This window comes from Hyaena hyaena, unplaced genomic scaffold, assembly GCF_003009895.1.
Source record: "Hyaena hyaena isolate Hyena2069 unplaced genomic scaffold, ASM300989v1 scaffold_94, whole genome shotgun sequence".
Classification (NCBI taxonomy): domain Eukaryota; kingdom Metazoa; phylum Chordata; class Mammalia; order Carnivora; family Hyaenidae; genus Hyaena; species Hyaena hyaena.
The window spans coordinates 2916534-2938297 of NW_024080726.1; the positions used below are offsets into that span (position 1 = coordinate 2916534).

The following is a 21764-nucleotide window of genomic DNA, read 5'->3' on the forward strand; positions in this document are numbered from 1 at the left end:
TGTAGGACGCTTGGGGCTTCCCTGGACAGTGGCGCCCACCTGAGTCGTGACAACCAAAAATATCTCCAGACAATGTTTTCGGTGGCAGGGTTGGGGGGGGGGGTCTGCAAAATCACTGCCGGTTGAGAACCAGTTACACTGTTACTGTCAGTGAGTGACCCTTACAGCTCCTCCCTAAGTCCCCGTGCAGGGCAGCTCCCCTCCCACGTGGCCTCTCCTCCCTTGGGAGAGCCACAGAAACCGTAGGCTTTGCTGCTGCCATTTATTGTTTTGTCGCATATTTACATTCCACAGGAAACCTGTCCTGCGTCCGTCCACCAAGGCCTTTTGCTTTCTCGCGGGCTGGGCCGCCCCAGACCCCCAGGCGCAGGCTCGCGGCCGGAGCTACGGGCTCCGGGTGTCAGACGTTGAGCAGGAGGGGCCGGTGCTCCTCCTCGGCGGCGTCGCTGGGCGGAATCTCATAAATGACAAACAGGGAGGAGTACAAGCAGCCCAGGAAGGACACCAGGCTAGAGAAATACATGACCCCGTTGGTGCTGCCCACGGCCGAGGTCAGGGGCCCCAGCACCAGGGAGACCAGGATCTGGGCCAGGAAGTACTGGCAGCTCAGCAGGGAGATGTCCACGCCCATGCCCCGCCTGGTGCCGTCCGCACTGGACCCTGCAAACTGATCCAGAAGAGACACATCAGCGGGACACCTGGGCAGCAAGGTGACCGAGCCCCGCGCTTCCTGCAGCCCCGGGGGACCCGGGCGGCCCACGCGCAGCGGGCTCACATTTTCCAGCGCCGACGTGCGCGGGGAGTTCAGCCAAGAGTTTAATAATATTTGCGTTCGGAGGGATGACGGCAACGAAAAGAATCCATGACTAACAGGAGCGGAAGGGCTGTGTTCCCACAGGCCCGGGCGGCCCAGACTCTCTGGCTTGGAGATGCTGGCCCTCCCCGTCCTCTCCCCTGAGAGAGAGGCACTCCGCGTCCCGGCTCGTCCCCTTCCCCAGCCTCTGCCGGCCAAGATGCCAGCCCCACACCCTGAAATACCCCCGCACGGTCGCCTGGTCCTTTGGCCCTGGCCTCGGGGCCTCCGGGGTGGGCCCATCTCCCTCCCTCCCACCCACACCCCCGACCGGGGCCTATTGTGGGAAAACATGCTCCTCGAGCAGGGCTGCAGGGGTGACAGTGGGAGGGGACGGGTCACTGCTCCCCCAGCTCAGGCCACCCCCACGAACCACCGTGTGTGCCTCCGGGGTGCTGCCGAGCCCCCTCCCCGGGGAAGGCTGTGCCCTCCACGGGCTGTGAATGGACAGCCTGTGTGTCCCGGGGAAACTTTGGTCCCCCTGTGGCTGCACAGTCGGCAGGGCCACCGTGGCGGGGACGTCACAGGTTAGCCCTGAACCTGCAACTGAGCAGATACCGAAAGGCACGCGAGCATCTAGAAGACTCTAGAGCGAGAGAACCAGGCTTTGCGCAGCGCTGGCCAAACTCAGGAGGGTGGCCTGAGGCTCTGGGCGTCCCTTCCCATGGGTGCGGCGCTGACAGCCCCTGATGGGGGTCTCCCCTCCCCTCCTGGTCCCTCGGGTGCTGCTGGCGCCGGCTGGATGTGCAGGTTGCACACAGGCCTCACCCTCCAGCCGTCACAGCTGCGGCCCCACCCTGGGGCAAGTGCAGCCCTTTCGGCCACTGCCTGTCTGTGCGGCAGGGAGACCAGGCCCTGGCAGAGAAGGGGCTGGGAGGGGCCGCCACGGCTACCACCCATAGGCCCTGGGTCTGGCCCCCTGGAGGGCCTGGGGCTCCGGGCCGGGCCCCCTGCTGAATCATCAGAGACCCCAAACTCCTTACAACTCGGGACGCCCCCTGGACCGGGCCTGGGGGAGGGGACGGAGGCCCCGGATTATAAGGGGGGGGGGCGAGAAACCCAGGTATCAAGGTGATCTTTGAATGCAGTGTTTTAAAATCTCAAAGTTACTGCAAAAAAAATCTTGGACAGGAGCATTGTCGGCCACAAGAAGGGGTGATGGACGCACAGACGCGCTACAATGTGTGCGCACCTTGAGAACATGATGCTGAGTGACAGAAGCCAGACACAGGCCGTGGGCGTGTGATTTCGTTTACATGAAATGTCCGGGCAGGCGCAAGGCGGGGCGGGGACAACGTCGGCTCGTGGTCGTGGCGGGGGAGGGGGGTGGCTAATGGGTGTGGGGTTTCTCTTGGGGGTCATGAAAATGTCCTGAATCGGATGTGGTGACGGTCACAAGGCTCTGGGTACACGGGACCCTGAAAGGGGCGGACTGCACGGAATCGGGCGGTGGGTTCTAGCTCAGTACAGCTGTTAAAGGAAAATCCACGCCGAACACACTGCCAATATGAAGTCAGGCCTCGCTCTCCGGCTTTACCCCCCCAGATGCCCCCAGGGCTCGGCCGGTGCCGCGACTTACCCAGCCTGATGCCTGATACCGCGTTCAGCGCGGAGTTTGGGCGCTACTTTCCCTCTTTAGAAACACTGCGCTCACTTATTGCTGAACTTGATCACTGAGTGTTTTGTGTCCAAGGTGAGCGCCTCGCGTGCCCCACCCGAGGCCCCGAGCCAACAGGTGACTCGAAGCCTGACAATGCGGGACGCCAAGGGCCGGGCCTCCCCTTCCTCCCTCCCCGCCCCCCACGTGCCGCCGTGAACAGGGAGGCCACGGGCTCAGGTTTATGTCCTGCTGTCGCCCGCTTGACATTCTCAACATTTGAACGGGTGCCTCACTTTCACGGTGTAGCTGCTCTTGGGCTCACTTCTCGGGGGGCTGGGGGACTCTCTCCAAGAAGCTGGGGGGGCGGTGTGGAGGCCAGGCCCAGGCTGGCCTTTTCGGGACCCGAAGCAGAGCAATGGAAGCACTTACCTTTTTGTTCTGGTAATAATCGCACAGAAGCGAGTAGGGCAGGGTGCAGAGGGTGGAAAACAAAATCCCATAGGTGATGCAGAGCGACAGGACCACGTACAGGTTCCTGGACAGGGTGGCGAGCCCGGTCCCCAGGCCGAAGGCCAGGTAGGCAATGAAGTACAGTGTGCGGATGCTGAGGTATTCTTCCAGCTTCTCGAGAATAGCTGGGGGCCGGAAAGCGGGGGTGAGCAGGTGCGCCGGCCGGCCGGTGGGTCCAGGGACTCTGCTTCCCTGGGCCACCTCCTCCGGGCTGGCCTCCGGCTGGCAGGCAGCTGGCCCCAGACCAGAAAGCCTGCGTGGGGGCTCAGGGCACAGGCGAGACGGTCTCAACTGCGCCCCCACCCCCCGCCCGCGCTGCTGCAGGAGCCGGGGTCCCGGGTCGAAGCCCCTGGAAGCCTGGGGTGCAGGGTCGGGGAACAGAACCACTCTGGAGACAAGCCCGGCCAGTGGCCCACCGGGCGCCACCTGGACCTAAGAATGGTTTGTATATTTTTAAATGGTTTTAAAAAATCAACAGAAGGCAAGTAGTGTGTGACACGTGAAAATCATATGAAATTCCGATTCCCGCGAGCGCGAAGGCAGTTGTAGTGGATCGTGGCCGCGCGCTTGTGAGACAGAGAGACCTCCTGTGAGGCGGCTCCGAGCCACGAGGGCAAAGCCCAGGGGACGGGCTCCCCAGGGGCCGTGTGGCCCGCGAGGCCGACCGCGCCCACCGTCCGGGCCTTGACAGACCACGTGAGACGCTGAGATGGAATTTGCTGGTGGCACAGGGCCACCCAGGCTCCCCACTGGGATGGTACCCGGCGCCCCGCAGGGACCCAGCTCGGCTTCCTGTGTCCCCCATGTCCCCCAACACAAGCCTCAGAGTCATCGTGGCCTCTGGTCTCGCTCTCTCCACCTGCCCTCCCTTCTCACCTGCCCTCCCCACCCTCGGGACGGTTGCTTTGAGAATCCATGTGGCAAGGATGGGGGGCGGCGGACACCACACCTGTCTGGGGGTGACCTCGATGTTTGGACCTGGGCCCCCACTTTGCCCTCGCTCACGGGCCTGGCCTTCCCGCCCACTGGCTCCCTCAGGTCTGGATAGACACCCGGACACCACCTGGGCCCTGCCCGCCCCCCAGCCGGCCCCGACGGGCTGCTCCGTGACTGCGCCCCCCACACCGGGGCGCTATGCCCGCGATCATAATAAAGACACGGACCTCCGTCTATTCAGTGTGCGACCCGCCAAAGCCATGACACCCGGGAGCCCCCCCCCGCCCCTCCCCCCGAGCCGTGGGTACCTGAGTAGAAGGCAGCGCTGAAGGCGTAGATGCAGAGCCCCCAGCAGCCCATGGTGACGCCGCTGTTGTATTTCTGATATTCCTCCGACGTGTGCGGGGCTTTGGGGTCCCCCTGAAACACCGCCTCGCCCATGAAGTCCGTGTAGAAGAGCAGCATCCCCTCAAACGAGAGCCACCCTGGGAGGAGGGACGGGCTCGTGACCACCGGCCGGATGCCCCGTCTCCCCAGCACGTGGTTTTCCTGATCATCAAAGCCACACGGGGTCTATTGGAAACTTACAGAAGAAATTACCGATGGCCTCGCCACCCGGAGATCACCTGACCTCCGTCAAGATTTTATAGGTTCCCTTCTAAGGTTTTTTAGAGCAAATAGTATCCTTGTAAAAACGCAGGCTCTGGGCCGCCTGGGGGTCTCAGTCAGTTGAGCCTACGACTTCGGCTCAGGTCATGATCTCACTGTTCGTGAGTTCGAGCCCCGCGGTGGGCTCTGTTCTGACAGCTCGGAGCCTGGAGCCTGCTTCGCATTCTGTCTCCCTCTCTCTCTGCCCCTCCCCCACTTACACTCTCTCTCTCAAAACTAAATAAACATTAAAAATGATTTTAATTATAAAAAGAACACAGTCTCTGTTGCATGAAAGATGGTGTTCTGTTCTTTCTCTAAACATATCGCCGCGAGGAAAGCGAATCCCTGAATCCTTCTAAATGCCTCATCCTGTCCCCCACTCGCCTCTCTGCAAGGGAGACAAGAAAATGCCTGTGGAGCCGCGGCCACAGGCATGTGAGGGGGGCATTTAACTGAGAGAAACGCGGCAGGAAGCGCAAATGGTGATGCAGGGCCGCTATCGCCAAGGAGACGGAGGCGCCGTCAGTTTCGGCCTCAGTAGCAGAAGGGGGTGGCGTTTATTGGGCCTCTTGAGCCCCAAGGATTATGTACAACTTCCTGTGCTATTAAAGTTCTTACATAGCCCCATTCTAATGGCAGCAAGATATTGCACAAGGTGGACACACCATTAACATATTTAACTCCCTTTCCTATTGTTCATTCTCACCTCCCGCACTCCCTGCCCTGGCTTCCCAGCTTCTGGCTATTATAAATCATGCTGTGATTAATATCTGGAACATATATTATTTTTTTCTTAAGCAGGCTTCACGCCCAACATGGGGCCCAGCGCGAGGCTCGAAGCCACAGCCCTGAGTGAGATCAAGACCTGAGCTGAGATCAAGAGTCGGATGCTTAACTGACTGAGCCACTCAGGTGCCCCTGGGAACATACATTCTTTTTTTTTTTTTTTTTAATTTTTTTTAAATGTTTTATTTCTAGGAGAGAGAGAGAGAGAGAGACAGCGTGAGCAGGGGAGGGTCAGAGAGAGAGGGAGTCACAGACTCTGAAACAGACCCCAGGCTCCGAGCTGGCAGTCAGCACAGAGCCCGACGCGGGGCTCAAACCCACAAACCGCGAGATCATGACCTAAGCAAAAGTCAGAAGCTTAACCAACTGAGCCACCCAGGCGCCCCTGGGAACATACATTCTTGATAAAATTTCTGATTGTGTTCTTGCAAAGAATACCAAGCAGGGTCACTGGGATAAAGGTTATGGACATTCTCAAAATTCTTGCCCTGTTCCTGGGACGCCTGGGTGGCTCAGTCGGTTGAGCGCCTGACTTCAGCTCAGGTCATGACCTCATGGTTCATGAGTTCGAGCCCCGCGTCGGGCTCTGTGCTGACAGCTCGGAGCCTGGAGCCTGCTTCTGATTCTGCGTCTCCCTCTCTCTGCCCCTCCCCCACTTGTGCTCTGTCTCTCTCAAAAATAAATAAGCATAAAAAAAAAGATTCTTGCCTGTTGCTAAATTGCCTTCTAGAAAGTCATCCTGTTTGTGGCCCACAGTGATTGAGAGCCTAGAGCGTCTCAAGTGCTTAATCAGCCTCAGAGGCGCAACAGCCCTACAGCAAGGTGGTACCGAACGGAATGAAGCAAGAGCGAGGGCTTTTCCACGGAACGCCAAGGCCGCTGGGCTCAGGGCCAGTGCTGGGCACGGGCGGGCGCGTGTGAGCGTCTGCACATGTGTCTGTCCCAGCTCTCACAGTAAGACAATAGTGAGGCTCAAACGGGCGTAAGACACAAGTCCCTCCAATGATGTCACTTAACTGTGAATTGTCCATCCGAGGGGCTTTTGGTAATGAGAACTCGGGCTCCGTGGAGACTAGGTGTCCGGCTCGGGGGGAGGGGCGCCTCTGTCCGGGGTGCCCGGCTCCTTTCGGGGCTGCCTGGCCCTTCCTGGGGAAAAGCCCCCTGGGGCAGCCGCACACGCGTCCCGCCCTCGGTGGCATCGAAGGGGTTCTAAACTCACCCCCAGCCCAGGACACCGGGCCCTGGGGGGCCGGCGGGGGAGGGAGCAGCCCTGGGTCAGGGAGCTGCGTCCCCACCACAAAGCGAGTCCGGGACACGGATGCACTGGGAGGTTTGCCAGGAGCTCACCCAGGAAGTGGTTGACGCAGAGATTGCGGAGCGCCTTGGGCATGTTGCAGATGGTGACGCACAGGTGCCTCACAGACAGAGGCTGCCCCGACGGCTCGCCGGAGCCCGCCAGCTCGCTCTCGTACTTGACGCCGTTCAGCAGGATGTTCGCCACCTGTAAGGGAAGCCCACACAAAGCTCCTCAACAGAGCACCGAGTCCCGGCCAGCGCGCCCAAGATGTCATGGCGCCAAAAGGCGACTCAGAAGCACGTGCAGGGGCTGCAGGGGCCGGCCTTCCCGGGCGGTGGCGGCCGAGGGCCACACCCCGCCCCACATGACAGAACCGACGGTCGGTCACGGCTCCTGGGAGGTGGCGCAGCGGAGAACAGAACCCCGTGTCGGGCGCGCCCACGCCTTGGCCACAGGACGAGACATCTGTGCGAGAGCGTGAGTGAGCGCCTTGTCACACGTGAAGTGCATTTGAAATACAAGGAATATGGGTCAGTGCCAATCCAGATGTTACAAAAGTCCCTTCTCTTCCGAAACCGCGGGGTGTGAAAGGCTTCCTGCAAGGCGACTGGGGAATGTGTTCAAAGCTCTCTGTCCGCACGGCAGCTGAGTGAGCAGGTGCAGGGAGCAGACACACTCACCTGGGCCCTCGGCGGGGTGGGGGTGGCTGGGGGGCTAGATTTCTCTCCGGGGCCCAGGAGCAGCGCTCCGCCGGCAAACGCACTCACTGCTTTGGTTTGCTAAGGCTTCCTGGGACGAGAAGGCGTTCACACCACAGTCGGGCTGCTGGTGTAGACACCGGCCAGGTGACCTAATGGCTGCGCGAGCAGCGAGGGGCAGGAGGAGACGCTGCCCTCACCCCGAGCGGGACCCTGAGCTGTGGTCGGCTCCTGGGTCATTTCCAGGTGGGGACGCAGAGGAAGCCAATAGCCCACGGCGCTGGTTCCCGGGCAGCCACGCCCACAGAGCTTGTCGCCCATTTCTGCCCGAGGAAGACCCCTGATGTCACACTCGTGCCCACCGGAGGCTGAGCGTGTTTGTCTTTAGCTCCGGATTCTCCCTTTCCTCAAAGAGCGGACTCATAAATCATACTACATCCGGGATGGAAGTAGAAGGGATTCAAGTGAGATTTGCAACCCTAACTAAAGAACCGCATCCAGGAGGCAGTTGGAATTTTTTTCCCAAATGGCACAGGACGATACAGTATTGACAAAGGTCTGACGGTTGCTTTGATGTCATCAGTGAACGAACAGAATGCCCTTGACCTGAGTGATCAGAGGAATCTAATAATGGGATGTCCTAACCTTCTAGTGACTTTGGGTTCTTCAAACCCTTCCCAGACCGGGACCCGGGAGACGCGCTCGGTGCAGCCCTCGGGGGAGCCTCGGGACTCCCCGCAAGGAGGCCACGCACCCGCCCAGCACTCTCTCCCTCAGCGTGAGGGGACCGTCACTCTTACGGGATGACGGAGACCCACAAAGACTGACGAAGCCCTAGCGCACCGGAGGACCTAGCAACGAGGAGAAAATGAACGGCCACCTCGACACGTGTTGACCCCCTCCTAAGTCAGGGAGTCTGTCGCTCCTCCCAGCTGGAGCGAGGGGACCCCTGGCTGAGGGACAGCCCCGCGTGGGTGCACTTCACGGGGACACGCAGCCCTGCCGCCCGGCCTTCAGAAAGGCCTGCCTCCCTCACGCCTGTGCAGGTTGAACCCGGTTGGAAACCCCAAGTTCTTACTGAAATCTCTCTCACCCTCGGCACAGGTGGGCCGCAGAACTACTGTCTCCTGCAAGCGACAGGCACCTGCTATTTCGAGGAGCCTCTTCAAGACGGCGGACTCTGCCTGCGGTTAAAATCCCACAGTATCAGTTGGTGGCCTTTCAGCCAACCTGACGTATACTGAACACAACACAAACAGCCTTCCGGAAGGCTCTTGGCCTGCCTTTTAGAATCCAGAGTCTTGAGAGCCTCCGGGGTGGCCGGCGGAGGCCGAACACCAGGAAAGGGAGGCAGGGAGGCCCAGAAACGCCTGCCAGGTTTTCCGTTCTGCGTCCACCTTCGAGGGTAGACTTGGATCTTTTCGCAGCAGGTTCACGCCATCAAAGCAGGTGGTGGGCCTGGGAGGAAGGCGGCGGGCGGCGGGGGGGCGGGAGGCGGTGGGCGTAGGGAGGGGGAGGCGGTGGGTGTGTGGGGGGAGCATGAAGGGCCGCAAATGCAGAGGATGCTTGCAACAGACTCACTACAGCCTCGTCCTGACCCGAATGACCTTCGGGCAAATGTGATCGCATCTCAAATGAGACCCTTTAATGGTGGCCAGTGTGTTAAGCCACCGACGGGCCCGTGACAGACACCCTGAACTCCCTCGTTGGGGGGCGGGGGGCAGTCTCTTCACCGACACGAGGGCCTTGTCTATTTAGATCTGCAGACCTTCTGATCCCCTGGAGGGGAGGACTCGGGATATCTTTCCAGAGCAACAATCCGTCTCCGTCTAACTGGGGGCTGGGGGAGGGGGTGTGGACAGTGCCCTCCGACGCATGGTCTCCCCACCTTTGCCTTTACCTGCTGACTGAAGGTCACGTTCCTCCTCCGGCTGGTTTCGGGGCCCCCTCCTCCGGCCGCGTCTGGGATGGCCAAGGTCTGGGGTCTCTTCAGGATCCCGGCCGATCGCGGCTTGGGGGCGTCCAGGGAGCCTACCCTCAGCACGTCCCCGTCAGGGCCGGTGGCCAGAGCCGCCTCCCGCCTGTCCCCGAGGCCGCAGTCCTGGCGGTAGAAGCCGTCGGGGGCCCGGGGGAAACTGAGGCTGACGGCCTGCGGCGGGGCGCTGCCGGGGATGGCCAGGTAGCTGTCGTGGCCGCCCGTGAAGCAGTCGATGAGCACGCTGTCGATGTTGGAGGTGGCGAAGGACGAGGCGAACTCGTTGATCCCGGTCAGGGAGCCGTCCCGGCTGGTGAAGCTGCCGTACTTGGGCGTCAGGGGGCTGAGCGGGGAGATGGGGCTGGAGAAGCTGGCGTACAGGCTGGCGGCCGGGTGGCAGGGGACGGGCTCGCCGGGCCCCTCCTCGCCCAGCACAGGTGGGGACGGAGGCAGGGGGAGGCTGGGGCTCTTCATGGCGGCCTTCTTCTCGCCGGGGGGCCGCAGGGGCCTCTCGGGGATGCTGACCAGCGTGAGGACGGTGGTGATGCTCAGGGTGACGGCGGTGAAGATGTAAATGACCCTCAGCTGGCCGCCCAGGGCTCTCCCAAAGCTGGTTTTGTCCCAGTGGATGCCCCCGACCACGTACCCGAATCCTCCTCCGAGGCCTGCGGAGAGAAGCAGCGTTAGGTCCCCGGGGCCGGGAAGGCCCTCGACGGTCGTGGTCCTGGACCATCGTTCTAGAAGAGCAAGGGCTGTGGTTCGTACTCACGTTGCCAGACCCGCCGCGAGGACTCCGATCGAGCATCGGTCCCACCAAAACCCCGGGAAGAGGATAAGCGGACGGGACGCCCTCGCCCGAGCTCGGGGGCCGCCCGCTCAGGGCCGTCAGCGTCATGGCGGTCGCCCGCCCACACCCGTCCCCCTTGCCGGAACACCGCAAGTGACTGTCTGCACTGGGTCACGAGCCCCTCAGGTCCTCCCCCCCCAAGCCCCCCCACCCCGCCCCGGCATCAGGGCCCTGTGGACGTGGACAGTCTGGGTCCAGCACGCAGGCCACACGTGTGTGTGTGGGGGGGGTGGAGTCCGTGTGGCCTGATGCCGGTGTCCTCATGCACGGCCACCCTGGCGACTAGCTCTCGGGGTCACCGGGAAACAACAGGGCTGCGGGAATCGGTTCTTCCTCTGCTCGCGCTCGGTGTCTTCCTCGGCCTCCGGGAACAGGTAAAGGGCAAACTGATTCGTGCAGCACGACGTGAAAATGTGGGCGATGCCTCGTTGCACCCGGTCGCTGGCGCGGCACATACTCACCTCTGGAAAGTACCATTCCCCGACCCCCCATGTCCCCCACGATCAGCACCCCGGGCCCCCTTCGCTGCTACATCATGGGTCTCGTGTGTTATTTTGAGTTCGGCTACATTTTGAGCCCGTCTGCTGGCTGGGAGGCGAGTCCGTCTACTTCTGCTGGAGAGAAGCCTGTTTCCCAGCAGCGCGTGCTCTCTGGCTGCCCTCGGCTTTGGAGGCAGCAGCCACCTTTAAATAGTAACTCCTTTTTTTAAAAAAAAAAGTTAATTTTTGAGAGAAGGTGGGGGAGGGGCAGACAGAGAGAAGGACAGAGGATCTGAAGCGGACTCAGCGCTGGCAGCAGTGAGCCCGACGCGGGGCTTGAACTCACATACCGTGAGTTTGTGACCTGAGCTGAAGTCGGATGTTCAACCCACGGAGCCACCCAGGCGCCCCTAAATAGTAACCTCTATGGAGAGGCCGGGGCTCAGACACTCAGCTCAACCTTCCACGGGCCTCTAATGGTCACACATGACCCTGCATTGCTTATTTAATGGCTTCACCCTAGAATCCTTCAACCGTCCCAGACGGTCCTCATGGACTTTTACATTTTCATGTCTTCTTGGCTCCTTTATTTTTTTCTAAAAAAATTTTTTTTATGTTTTTAACATTTACTTATTTTTGAGAGACAGAGACAGAGCGTGAGCAGGGGAGGGGCAGAGAGAGAGGGAGACAGAATCTGAGCTGTCAGCACAGAGCCTGATGTGGGGCTTGAATGCACGAACCGCGAGATCATGACCTGAGCCGAAGTCAGCCGCTTAATCTTAATCGGCTGAGCCCCCCAGGCGCCCCTCCGTTTATTATTCTTAACTTCCCACTTTCGTGGTCCTAATTAGCTTCCTCCCACCTCTTTTAAAGCCACAATTGCTATTTTGTGGCCCTTAAATAAGGTCAGATTTGAGATGACCTTTATCAACCATTTTTTTAAAAAAATGACGGAAGCAATATATTCTCACAGGAAAGAAACCACACATCAACTCAGCAACTAAAAAACCACCCAAACACAACCTGATTCAACACTGGGCAAAGGGGGTGCCTGGGTGGTTCAGTTGAGTAAGTGTCTGACTTCGGCTCAGGTCACTATCTCATGGGTCTGTGGGTTCGAGCCCCACGGCAGGCTCTGTGCTGATGGCTCAGAGCTTGGAGCCTGCTCCTGATTCTGCGTCTCCCTATTGTGCTCTGTGTCTCTTTCTCTCATAAATAAATAAATATTAAAAAGAAATTAAAAAAAATAAATATAGAGAAGTAACTATGTGAAAAACTGGGCAAAGGACTTACATGTCTATTTAATGTCTATTTCTCCGAAGAAGACGTACAGACATCAGACGTACAGACTTACAGGTGGAAGCACATGGAAGGATGCTCAACATCACCAGCATTTGGGGAAATGCCAGTCGACACATGACGAGATTCCACTTTACACCCGTTAGGCTGGGTCGTATCGGATAACCACCAGAGCGTAACAAGTGTTGGCGAAGATGTGGTGACATTGGAAACTTTGTGCTGTGCTGGGAGGAGGTAAAACGATACAGCTGCCACGGGGCACAGAGTGGAGGTTCCTCAAGAAATTGAAAATAGAATTATAGCAAGATCCCGTAATTTTACTTCTGGGTTCATACCCCAAACAACTGAAAGCAGGAGGGTTACCTGCACCCCCATGTTCGTAGCAGCAATATTCACAGGCGCGGAAACGTGGCAGCCACCCACGTGTCCCTCAACGGGACAAGCGAGATATGATCGATACACACAATGGGATATTATTCAGCCTGAAACAGGAAGGGAGTTCTGACACCTGCTACGACATGGGTGGACATTATGGGAAGTGAAATAAGCCAGTTGCCGAACGACAAACAATGCACGATGCCACCCACAGGAGGTTCTCAGGGTGACAGTATTTGGTGGGAGCCGGGCGCTGGGGGTGGAGAAGGGGGAGTTAGCTTTCAGTGGGGGCTGAGTTTCAGCTTTACCGGACGAGAACGTTCTGGGGGTGGATGGTAGCTGCGGCTTCACAGCCACTTGAATGTGCTTCATGTCACCAAACTGTGCGCTTAAAATTGGTTAAGACTGTAAATTTTATATTACGTGTGTTTTAACACAATATAGAGGGAAAAGAAACAAAACAGAAGACTAGTAGGTAAAAAAAAAAAAAAAAAATGGAGTCCTTCTTGCTACCCTGCAAACCCTACTCTGGTCTGGCCGAGACCCCTCCAGAATTTCCCTGGACCCACAATCACACGTGTGTATGAATAGAGTCAAGCAGCGGCGTTTTCTAGAAGCAGCAGCGGAGGCCTGGACAGACTGAGCAGTTTGCCCTCATGTCCACAACGAACGGACAGACAGGTTCAGCACCGATTCAGCTTCCCGACCGTGGAGCCGGTGCCCCAGCCGCTGGCCTCCAGCCCAGTCATCCAGGTGCTGTACGTCTTTTCGTCTCGTCCGTCCTTCCCTTGACATTGACAGACACTTCCCACCACTACTTTAAATGGGACTGTTTTAGTCCACATTGTGTCCTAACAAGGTACGTGGCTTATGCTGAGAAAGCTGGCAGTACTGATTTATGTGCAATGCTTTGATAACCAAACGCCATGCTGACTTCTCTTACTGCTCTGCGGTGAATTCTCTGGAAGTTTTCGCGTGCCCCGTCGCCGAGCCCGTCGGTGATCGTCCTCGCCCTGCACCCCTCTTACTTGTACCGTCTAATCACACAGACTCTGTGGCTCCGTGGTCATTCCTGCTTCATGTCTGAGCTCGAAATGTTTCTCCTGTTTGTATCAAGCACAACACGTGTGTGTGTGTGTGTGTGTGTGTATGTGTCTGAGATATGCAGATACTGTATTTGCCAATTTACCTGCTCACTAAAATTTATTTGTGACCCCAATCAATACATGCTCCCTAGGCAACCACTCTCAGATACGTGCAGCGAAGCAAAAACTTTGAGGGGCTGGACACACAGGGTCCCAGCGGAGGCTCAACAAGGCGAAACTCTGCCTTCTAATCTCAGCCCTCAGACTGCGAACGGCCAAGCTCTTTGTGGTCTACATGGTGCCATGTTTTTGCAGGGTGCTTTGCTCTTTTTCTGTGTGTGTGACATCGCCGTTTACAATGATGCCCACGTGTAGTGCTGATGGACTGCTGTCTCTTGTTCGTAAATTCCGGAAAGCTGTGATGTGTCTTATGAAGAAGTGTGTGAGATAAGCCTGGTTCAGGGGCACGTTACGGTGCTGTCGGCCATGCGTTCGATGTTAATAAATCTGTGATATATATTCCAAAGGTGTCTTTAAATAGAAACACATAAGACAAGTTTAGGTATCGATCGGTTGATGAAAATGTGACCAGAGGTTCGCAGGAAGTGAACCCTGTACGTTTCCTAGGGGCAGTGACTCAGTAGTGGCTAACTCAGGGTTCATGGTGACTCTGTAGAATGTAACTACTCAAACAATGAGAATAAACTATACATACAGCTGTATACACAGTTATATACAAAAATATATAGCTGTATATATAGTTCATACACATATACGCATGTATCAGCACTATATATACTGCTAACATCTATCGTTTGAGATATATATTTTCTTTTTTTTTAAGTATATTTTATTTTATTTTTGAGAGAGAGAGAGAGAACGGGGGAGGGCCAGAGAGAGAGGGAGAGAGAGAGTCCCAAGCAGGCTCGGCGCTGTCAGCACAGAGCCCGACACGGGGCTCGAACCCACGAACCGTGAGATCATGACCTGAGCCAAAACCAAGAGTCGGACACTCAACCGACTGGGCCACCAGCGCCCCTGTGACATATATTGTCAGTCACCTGAACGTTCGTCCGTATGTGCGAGTCCAGCCCCCCGTCCCCCAGCTGCAGAGACTTACCCGCCAGGAGGGCGTGGATGTTGAGGCCGCGGTCCTGGTCGGCGGGGCCGCACACGTCCATCATGTAGGCGTGGCTGGGGTTGTCGGCCGAGTCCGCGCTGAAGTCCATCAGCACCACCCCGCACACCGTGAGCAGGAGACCCCACTTGTGATTGTCGGCGGAGTCAGCCAGCGCCGCGCCCAGGTCCCTGCCATTGAGCAGCAGCGAGAGGCCCAGCAACGCCCCTGTGGACAGAGAATCCAAGTGACGCCGAGGAACCTCAGGGCAGCTCTGCCCCCGGCAGCCCGTGGCTCAAGTCTAGAATCTCTAGGGCTCCGGAGAATTCCTCCGTAATCAAACTTCAAGCGGAGCCCATTAGAAAAGTCACCTGCAGACTCACCATGTATATACATAAATTTCGTTTTCCCACTTGGGTCGGGGTTTTTTATTTTGTCAAGCAGAGCAAGAATGGCACAGCTTATTAAGTGGCCCTCGCAAATCAAGGTGGCGCATTCTCGCAGGGACCCGGCCAGCTGCGGCGTGCTCCCTGCCACCGCACCCGGGGCTGTGCTGTTCTCACCGCCTCGGTCCCCACTGTCCTAGAGTTTGCTAAGAGGAAGCCGTTGGGGCCTGATTTTCTTTTTCCTTTTCTTTCTTTTTTTTTTTTTTTCCACTTTATTTTGATTCCAAAACGACAGACCTATGGCCAGGACAAGAATGAAAGGGCGTCTCCTTCCAAACCTTGATGTACACTGGTCACTCCAAGCGCCCAGCAGAGGCTGCAGCAGGAACCCTGGAACAGAGCAGGGCCAGCGGTCACGGCCGGGTCCCCACGGCACCCCGGGGCCAGACAGTGAGGCAGACCCTGCACCCCAGCATCCCGGGGCAGTGCAAGAACACATGGCAGAGCTCGGGGCACCACCCTGAGCTGGGAAGACAAAAGACGGGAGTCTTGGGAAAGCTCGATATCCCCCCACGTTCTCTACTCAGGCTCCCGTAAGGCCCTAAGCAGCCATGACCTTCCTTGGGAATCCAAGAAATTCCAGGACCTCCCTCCTCCCCGCAAAGCACATGAAGCTCCTCCAGTGACAGCTCCGCGTAAGACGCTGGTAATCCTGGGGGTCTGGAGTCCCTTAAAATACGGGGTGTGACGACCGTACCTGTGTTTTCCCACGGCCCCAAACTAATGAGTGGAACTTAACTCTTGCTCCTCCCTCAGCCCCTTGGGCCCCTCTAGCTGCTTCAACTCAGGCTTCTGGAAGCTTCCAGAGGTTTCCGGAGGCCATCCGCCATCGGGGCTGAGCTGGGGCTCACCGAGGATGGGGCTGATGAACCACACCAGGCTGTAGAGCTGGTCGGGCAAGCCCATCTGCAGCAGCACAGGGGTCACATACGCCGTCTCCATGGCATAGCTGAACTCGATGCCGAAGAGAATACAGCCATTGAAGAGCAGCTCCCGGAAGGACCTCTGGGGGTGCAGGTCCCCAAAGTCCACAAGCTCGATGGGACACGGGGTGTTGGGGGGCGGGGGCGGGGAGGGACGGATGCACTTCCTCCTCTTGGGGTGCCGTTTGAAGTTGTTGGCTCGATGGCTGATGTGCCGGGTCACAGACCCCGTGTAGCCAGAGATCTGAGACCTCCAGAAGTCCTGAGGAGCCAAAGTGGGGAGCAGAGCCTCTCCCGGAGGGGTGCCGCTCGCCGGGGGGATCATCGTAGGGGGGGCCGGTGCGTGTGCCTGTGGGGAAAGCCCGTTTGGGGGCGATGGTGACTCACCAGGGCCTCCACCGCAAGAACCGATTTTTCTAGGTGTCTGCCTCCCACCCCCACCCCCGCCCCCACCCCGACCAGCACCTGCTCATCCTTTTCATACGACAACGGATGAGTTCACAGCGCAGAACCCTTAGTCAAACTCTGTGTCCCCAAAAGTGGAACCTACTGCCTGCAGACACCAGGCCTCAGTTTTGACTCAGGGCAGCATCTCTGCTCAGGAGATCAAAGCCGACGCTGTCTCCCTGCCCAGCAGGAGGACCCCAGCCCTCAGGTCCCTGCACTAAAGTTCAAGGGGACCGACGATGAGGAGTGGGGACAGCCAGGCCATTTAAGGACCTGTAGCCTATTTGAGGGACTATTTTTGCCTTTCTCTGCAGGTCCCAGGGGAGCTCCGCACCAGGGCAGGCTCGGGGCAGGACCCACCAACAGGCACCCTGAGTGCCCTGCGCAGTCGGGGGACAGTCCTTCCCTCCTGAGATGGAAAGTCAAAATGGTCACCTTGCCTAATGCTTACGTCTACTCTACCCAGGAGGCTGGGGCCCTTGCTTAAAAACGGATGCGTGCATTTAATTCAAGGCCTTTCCTTACAGCACCGATGGATGAGTGAATTTGTAGTCAAGTCAGGAGAACAGGGACTTTGAGTGTGTTTGAAAATGCTCTTTAAAGAAATAAACCAAATACCCTGAATAGGAATACAGTTTACAAAAAATAATAGCGAAGACAAAAAGAAGCAGGGAGGGTGAGAAATAGATCCCCCTTCCCCTTGCCCATCCTCAAATCAGTTTTGGGGGCAATCTTCACAATGCCCAGGCCCCAAGTAGGGAGTTAGCAAAGGCTCGGCCTCCGTACCCCCTCCCTGGGGTTAGCAATCTGCCACGCAGATACCTGCTCTTGGCCAGGCAACTGGTTTTCACTGCTTTGGAATTAAACTAGATCATGGATGTTGAAAGAATGGATTCTAGTATGTTGACCTGTACATTTTGGCCAATGTCGATTTTACTAAACATGGGGGCCGGGGGGGCGGGGGCTACAGGGTGGAAGGGAAAGAGGGAGATACAAACATAAGAGGGGCGTCTTCTAGGATTGTGTCTGGCCTCTGGGAAGCTCACCCCATCTGCCTCACAAGAGAGCAACTGCCTACATTTCCTTTGAAGTCCTTCCTGACACGTAGGTACCAGACTCCAGACAACATCCCCATCATTGACCGACTTCCTGCCAAGGACACTTGTTATTTACCAAGATAAATATTGTAAGCTTTTTTTTTTCCCAAAATTACTTATTAAAAATGCTTTTATTCATTTTTGAGAGAGAGAGAGAGAGAGAATGAGCAGGGAAGGGGCAGAGAGAGAGAGGGGGACAGAGGGTCCAAAGGAGACTCTGGATTGTCAGCAGAGCCTGACATGAGATTTGATCTCACCAACCATGAGATCATGACCTGAGCCAACATCAAGAGTTGGACACTTGACTGAGCCGCCCAGGCTTGTGACGTTAACTTACCACCTTCCATCACACCATCACTAGTGCATAACTTCCTTGGAAGCTCTGATATGCCTCATCACTCCAGATTTGTATCCTAGACTCCACCCCCACCCCCAACCTGCTCAGGGATTGTCTTCCTTCTGTTCAGAGGACACGAACAGTGGAAGTCATTTTCTTTAGACACTGCGGCAGGATTCAGAGTACCGTGTTAACCACCAATGTTGGAGAACAAGAAGCCGGAGGCACCGTGAGAATGTCCTTGAAGGAAAGGGGTGGAGCAGCAAGGAACTGAGAGCAGTTCCATTCCCAGGTGGGAAAGCTGCCGGGACTGCTCGTTCTCTCCAGAAGGACACCATATGGACGCCAGGCCAGGGATAAGAATATTTTGTCTGGCGCCAGATGTACTCATGACCCAAAAACCAAGGCTTCGGCTCCTAGAGAGTCGTGGCCCCCTGCTCCTTAGTTCTCTCATCACAAGGCCTTTGGGACCTGTCTCTCTCACACCAATGCGTTCATCTTTCCGTCCATTCTCCCTTCCACCTACCCATCCATCCACCTACGTATTCACCCGACCATCCAGATCCACAACACATATCCACCCCACGATCTTCTAATCCACCTACCCACCTTTCCAAACATGCATGCGTCCATCCACCCTTCCAAACATCCACCCTGATCCATCCATCCATCCATCCATCCATCCATCCATCCATCCATCCACTCATCCATCCATCTTTCCAAACATCCAACCATGCATCCATCCATCCATCTGTCCATCCATCCATCCATCCACTCATCCATCCATCCTTCCAAACATCCACCCTTAACATTAAAAATTTAAACAAACATTCACCCCGATCCATCCATTCATCCACTCATCCGTCCATCCTTCCAACATCCAACCATGCATCCATCCATGCATCCATGTATCCACCCTTCCACCCATCCCCCATTCACATATCCCCTCATTCACCCTCTACGCATCCATTCATTCACCAACCTACCCATCTTTCCATTTGGCTGAGTACTAAGCACCAAGACACCGGGATCATAGAGATAAAAGAAAGTCAAAGTTCCTGCCCCTGAGTTGGGTGGAGAGTGGAGGGAAGGAGTTCTAAGCAGTGGGAACCACATGTGTAAAGGAGATGTGTGTGCAACAGTTGGGCACCATGTCAGGGTGGTGAGCGATGAGCCCATTGGGAAGGGACCAGCTGACGGTGCAGGGCCTGCCAAGAGATGGATTTCATACTGAGATGATGGGGATGGATATGCTCAGTGACCCAGTCAACTCTTACTTATGTGGCTTATCTTGTGACCTTAGAAAAATCCCATGCTATGTCTAAACCAAGAGTAGATATACCTAAGAGCTAGGTAGGCAGCTAATACTTCATTAAAAACATTTAATTCATTTGATTTATTTATGACGATGAAGTCAAGCTTTTTTTTTTTTTAAAGCTAAACTTCTTGATTATGCTCTTCCTATTCTAGCTCAGGCCCTTGGCCATCGTAAATATTCCAGAAAAAAACCCTGTCCTTTGGCCAGTCTTCTCTTCAAAAACCCAGGTGGCTGTTAGGAATTCCTGGAGCGGCGCTCTCTCATTAAAACCACAGAAATCGAGAGTCCATTGGAATACCACTCAATAAGGCCACCTCCTTGAAAGTCAAAAGGAAGACCTTTAGCACGAGTGGGGGCGGGGGGGGGGGTTGACCTGACCTTACCTGTCCGGTCACAGCCCCACACCCATGGCAGTGGCTAACTCCCTCCCTGCCTCTCTACCTGCTCCTCACCCCTTCAGACACAGGGCATCATTCTTTCCTATAAGCATTTTATCCCCATAAAGCAAACTTAAGTGAAAGGGCATTAGAAACCTCGCCCTTCATTTTCGAGCAAAGAACCACGGGCCACCCTAGAAGAATTTCAGATTTAAACAGCATATAACAGAAGCATATTTTTGAAAAGGGGAGACTTTTCAACCGTACTTCATGTGACCACTTCACCATCACCTGCCTGCCACCCCCAGCTTTAAAACACAGCTTGCAGTCTGTCTTAGTGAAAGGGAGACCCTCACACCCCTGCCTTACCCCCAACCCCCTCCCCCAACCCGGCATCTAAACCAGAAGTGAAACCTGGACTTGAAAAAGTCTTCCCTGATTTTCAAATTTGGGGATCAGGGTTACTATTTTCATTTCAAACATAGATTTATTAAACACTGTCCACGAACGTTTATTCTAAGAAAAATGTTTAAAAGTCATTTTTGGACATTATAAAGAGATGAAAGTGAAATAGAAAATAATGAAATAGAATTTAAATACACAAATACCAATATTTACCGATCTTGCCATCTTGACCACACTATATGAACATTCAGTCAAAAAAAATCTATATCCTCTATATCTATATCTACATCTATATATCCCTGGACCCACAAAAGTTACATACTGTGCCCACTCTGCTTCTAGAATACAAAGGATGTTTCCAGTAACGAGTCCCTCAAACTGTGGAATAGGAAGATTAAGTGCCAAATGATTAATAAACATAAATGGTGCCCATGTAATTTGAAAGCTAAACATTTCCGTCCTAGGAGCCAAATGATTTCCTGACTTCTTCTCTTCTTACATGACACAGGTTTCCTGCCTGGGGTCACGCGGGGCCACGGCCCTTCCCCAGCTCTTCCTTCCACCGGTTCTCAAAGTTAATACTTGAAGGAAACATTTTCAGGCCAGCAAAGGGCTGTGTGGCCAGAGGGGATGCGTGGAATGAGCTGGTTACTGAATTGTGGCCCACTCCTCGCTTTTGCTCTCTGGAATTCGGCCCCTCCCTGGCAACCAATTGATCCCGAAAGCCCTGGTCAGGTGCACACTGAACTTGGGTTCCGCCAGCACCTGATTCGCCTTCCCTATAAAAGCTGAAAACCGTAAACATTCTGGTAACCCCAGAAATAATTTGAGAAGTTTATTGATGAGGTCGGAAGGAGCTGCTCTAAGCCTCCTGTTTCAAGAAAGCAGAAGCCCTGGGCCATAAACTCATCACAAACTCAATCCTGGGGTGCTGACGGGTCCGCGCAGCCCCCTGCCACCAGGAGGGCTCAGCCTCAGGCGGGAGGCAAACCGGAAGCTGATGACACCTGCCCAGGTGACCCGGGATCAGGCCTCCGGCACCAATAAGCACAGCGTAAGCCTGGGGCGAATTCCAGTGTGTGTCAGGGTGAAACGAATCCTGTCACCCAGCGGCCACCCTCCTCTGGGCCGAGGGTTCCGCACTCGGGGAGGGGGGCGGGGGGCGAGGCCGGGGCTCCAGGTACAGGTCAATTAATTAGGCATCCAGGAAGAACAAAGGTCTCGGTGCCAACCTCCAGCCCAGTCCTGGCACTGTGGCTCCCCGGGGGCCTACGCGCGGCGCTCCAGCGCGGAGCCGGGCAGCTGTGCGGAGGGCGCGGGAGGAAACGGGGGTACCTGCGGCTCGAGACAGGAGGCATCCCTCTCCGAGGCCGGGCTCCCGCCTGGCCCGCGCGCAGCTCGGGTCCCCGCCCGGCAGCCCCCGGCCCGCTGCGGCGGCAGCATCACCCCGCGGGGCGGGGCCGTGACGTCACACTGCATCCCCGCCGCCCGCGGCCCGGTCCCCGCAGCGCATCCTTAAAGCGGCACCGCCCCGCCACGGCCCGGAAAGCCCGCCCCCCACCCCCCCAGCCCCGCGGGCGACTGGGGGGGAGGGGGGAGGGGGGAGGGGGGGAGGGGGGGGGGGGGGGGGGGGGGAGGGGGGGAGGGGGGAGGGGGAGCCCCGGGCCCTCCATAAGAATGACTACAATTTTAGTTTAGGAATGTGTCGGTTAAAGATGAAGATGTTAACACTATGTACTCCAACGGCTTCCTAGGCCTGGGAGTTCTCCTTTAATTTTTTTTTTTTTAATTTTAAAAGAAACACACTCATTTTTGTTGATCCTGGAAACCATTGCATGCTCCAGGCGCTGTGCCCATTGTACAGAATGGATAAGTCGGTCCCGCCTACAGCTGTTGTACCTGCATT

General features: G+C 56.4%; 1 protein-coding gene across 2 annotated transcripts; it reads right to left on the minus strand.

Annotated features, from left to right (window-relative positions):
• Positions 1 to 248: 248 nt before the first annotated feature.
• On the minus strand, positions 249 to 21294 carry SLC45A1 (solute carrier family 45 member 1). Of its 2 annotated transcripts, XM_039235013.1 has the most exons (9): positions 21194 to 21294; positions 15806 to 16226; positions 15192 to 15284; positions 14512 to 14736; positions 9232 to 9971; positions 6684 to 6837; positions 4208 to 4384; positions 2883 to 3088; positions 249 to 667 (listed from the first exon to the last, which is right to left on the minus strand). In XM_039235013.1, the coding sequence occupies exons 2-9, from the start codon at positions 16200 to 16202 to the stop codon at positions 401 to 403; spliced, it is 2259 nt and encodes a 752-aa protein (XP_039090944.1). In that variant the 5' UTR covers positions 16203 to 16226; positions 21194 to 21294; the 3' UTR covers positions 249 to 400. The 2 variants fall into 2 exon arrangements, with proteins under 2 accessions (XP_039090944.1, XP_039090945.1); XM_039235014.1 differs by lacking the exons at positions 15806 to 16226; positions 21194 to 21294 and having other exon boundaries at positions 15233 to 15279.
• Positions 21295 to 21764: the final 470 nt, after the last annotated feature.

Excerpts from the sequence above, each read along its gene's own strand:
- SLC45A1 (XM_039235013.1), bottom strand. The coding sequence starts at position 16,202 with ATGATCCCCCCGGCGAGCGGCACCCCTCCGGGAGAGGCTCTGCTCCCC. Across the intron at positions 14,737-15,191 it reads CATTCTTGTCCTGGCCATAG|GGGCGTTGCTGGGCCTCTCG; the intron begins GTCTGTCGTTTT and ends CTCTGTCCACAG. Across the intron at positions 668-2,882 it reads ATTATTACCAGAACAAAAAG|TTTGCAGGGTCCAGTGCGGA; the intron begins GTAAGTGCTTCC and ends CTTCTGGATCAG.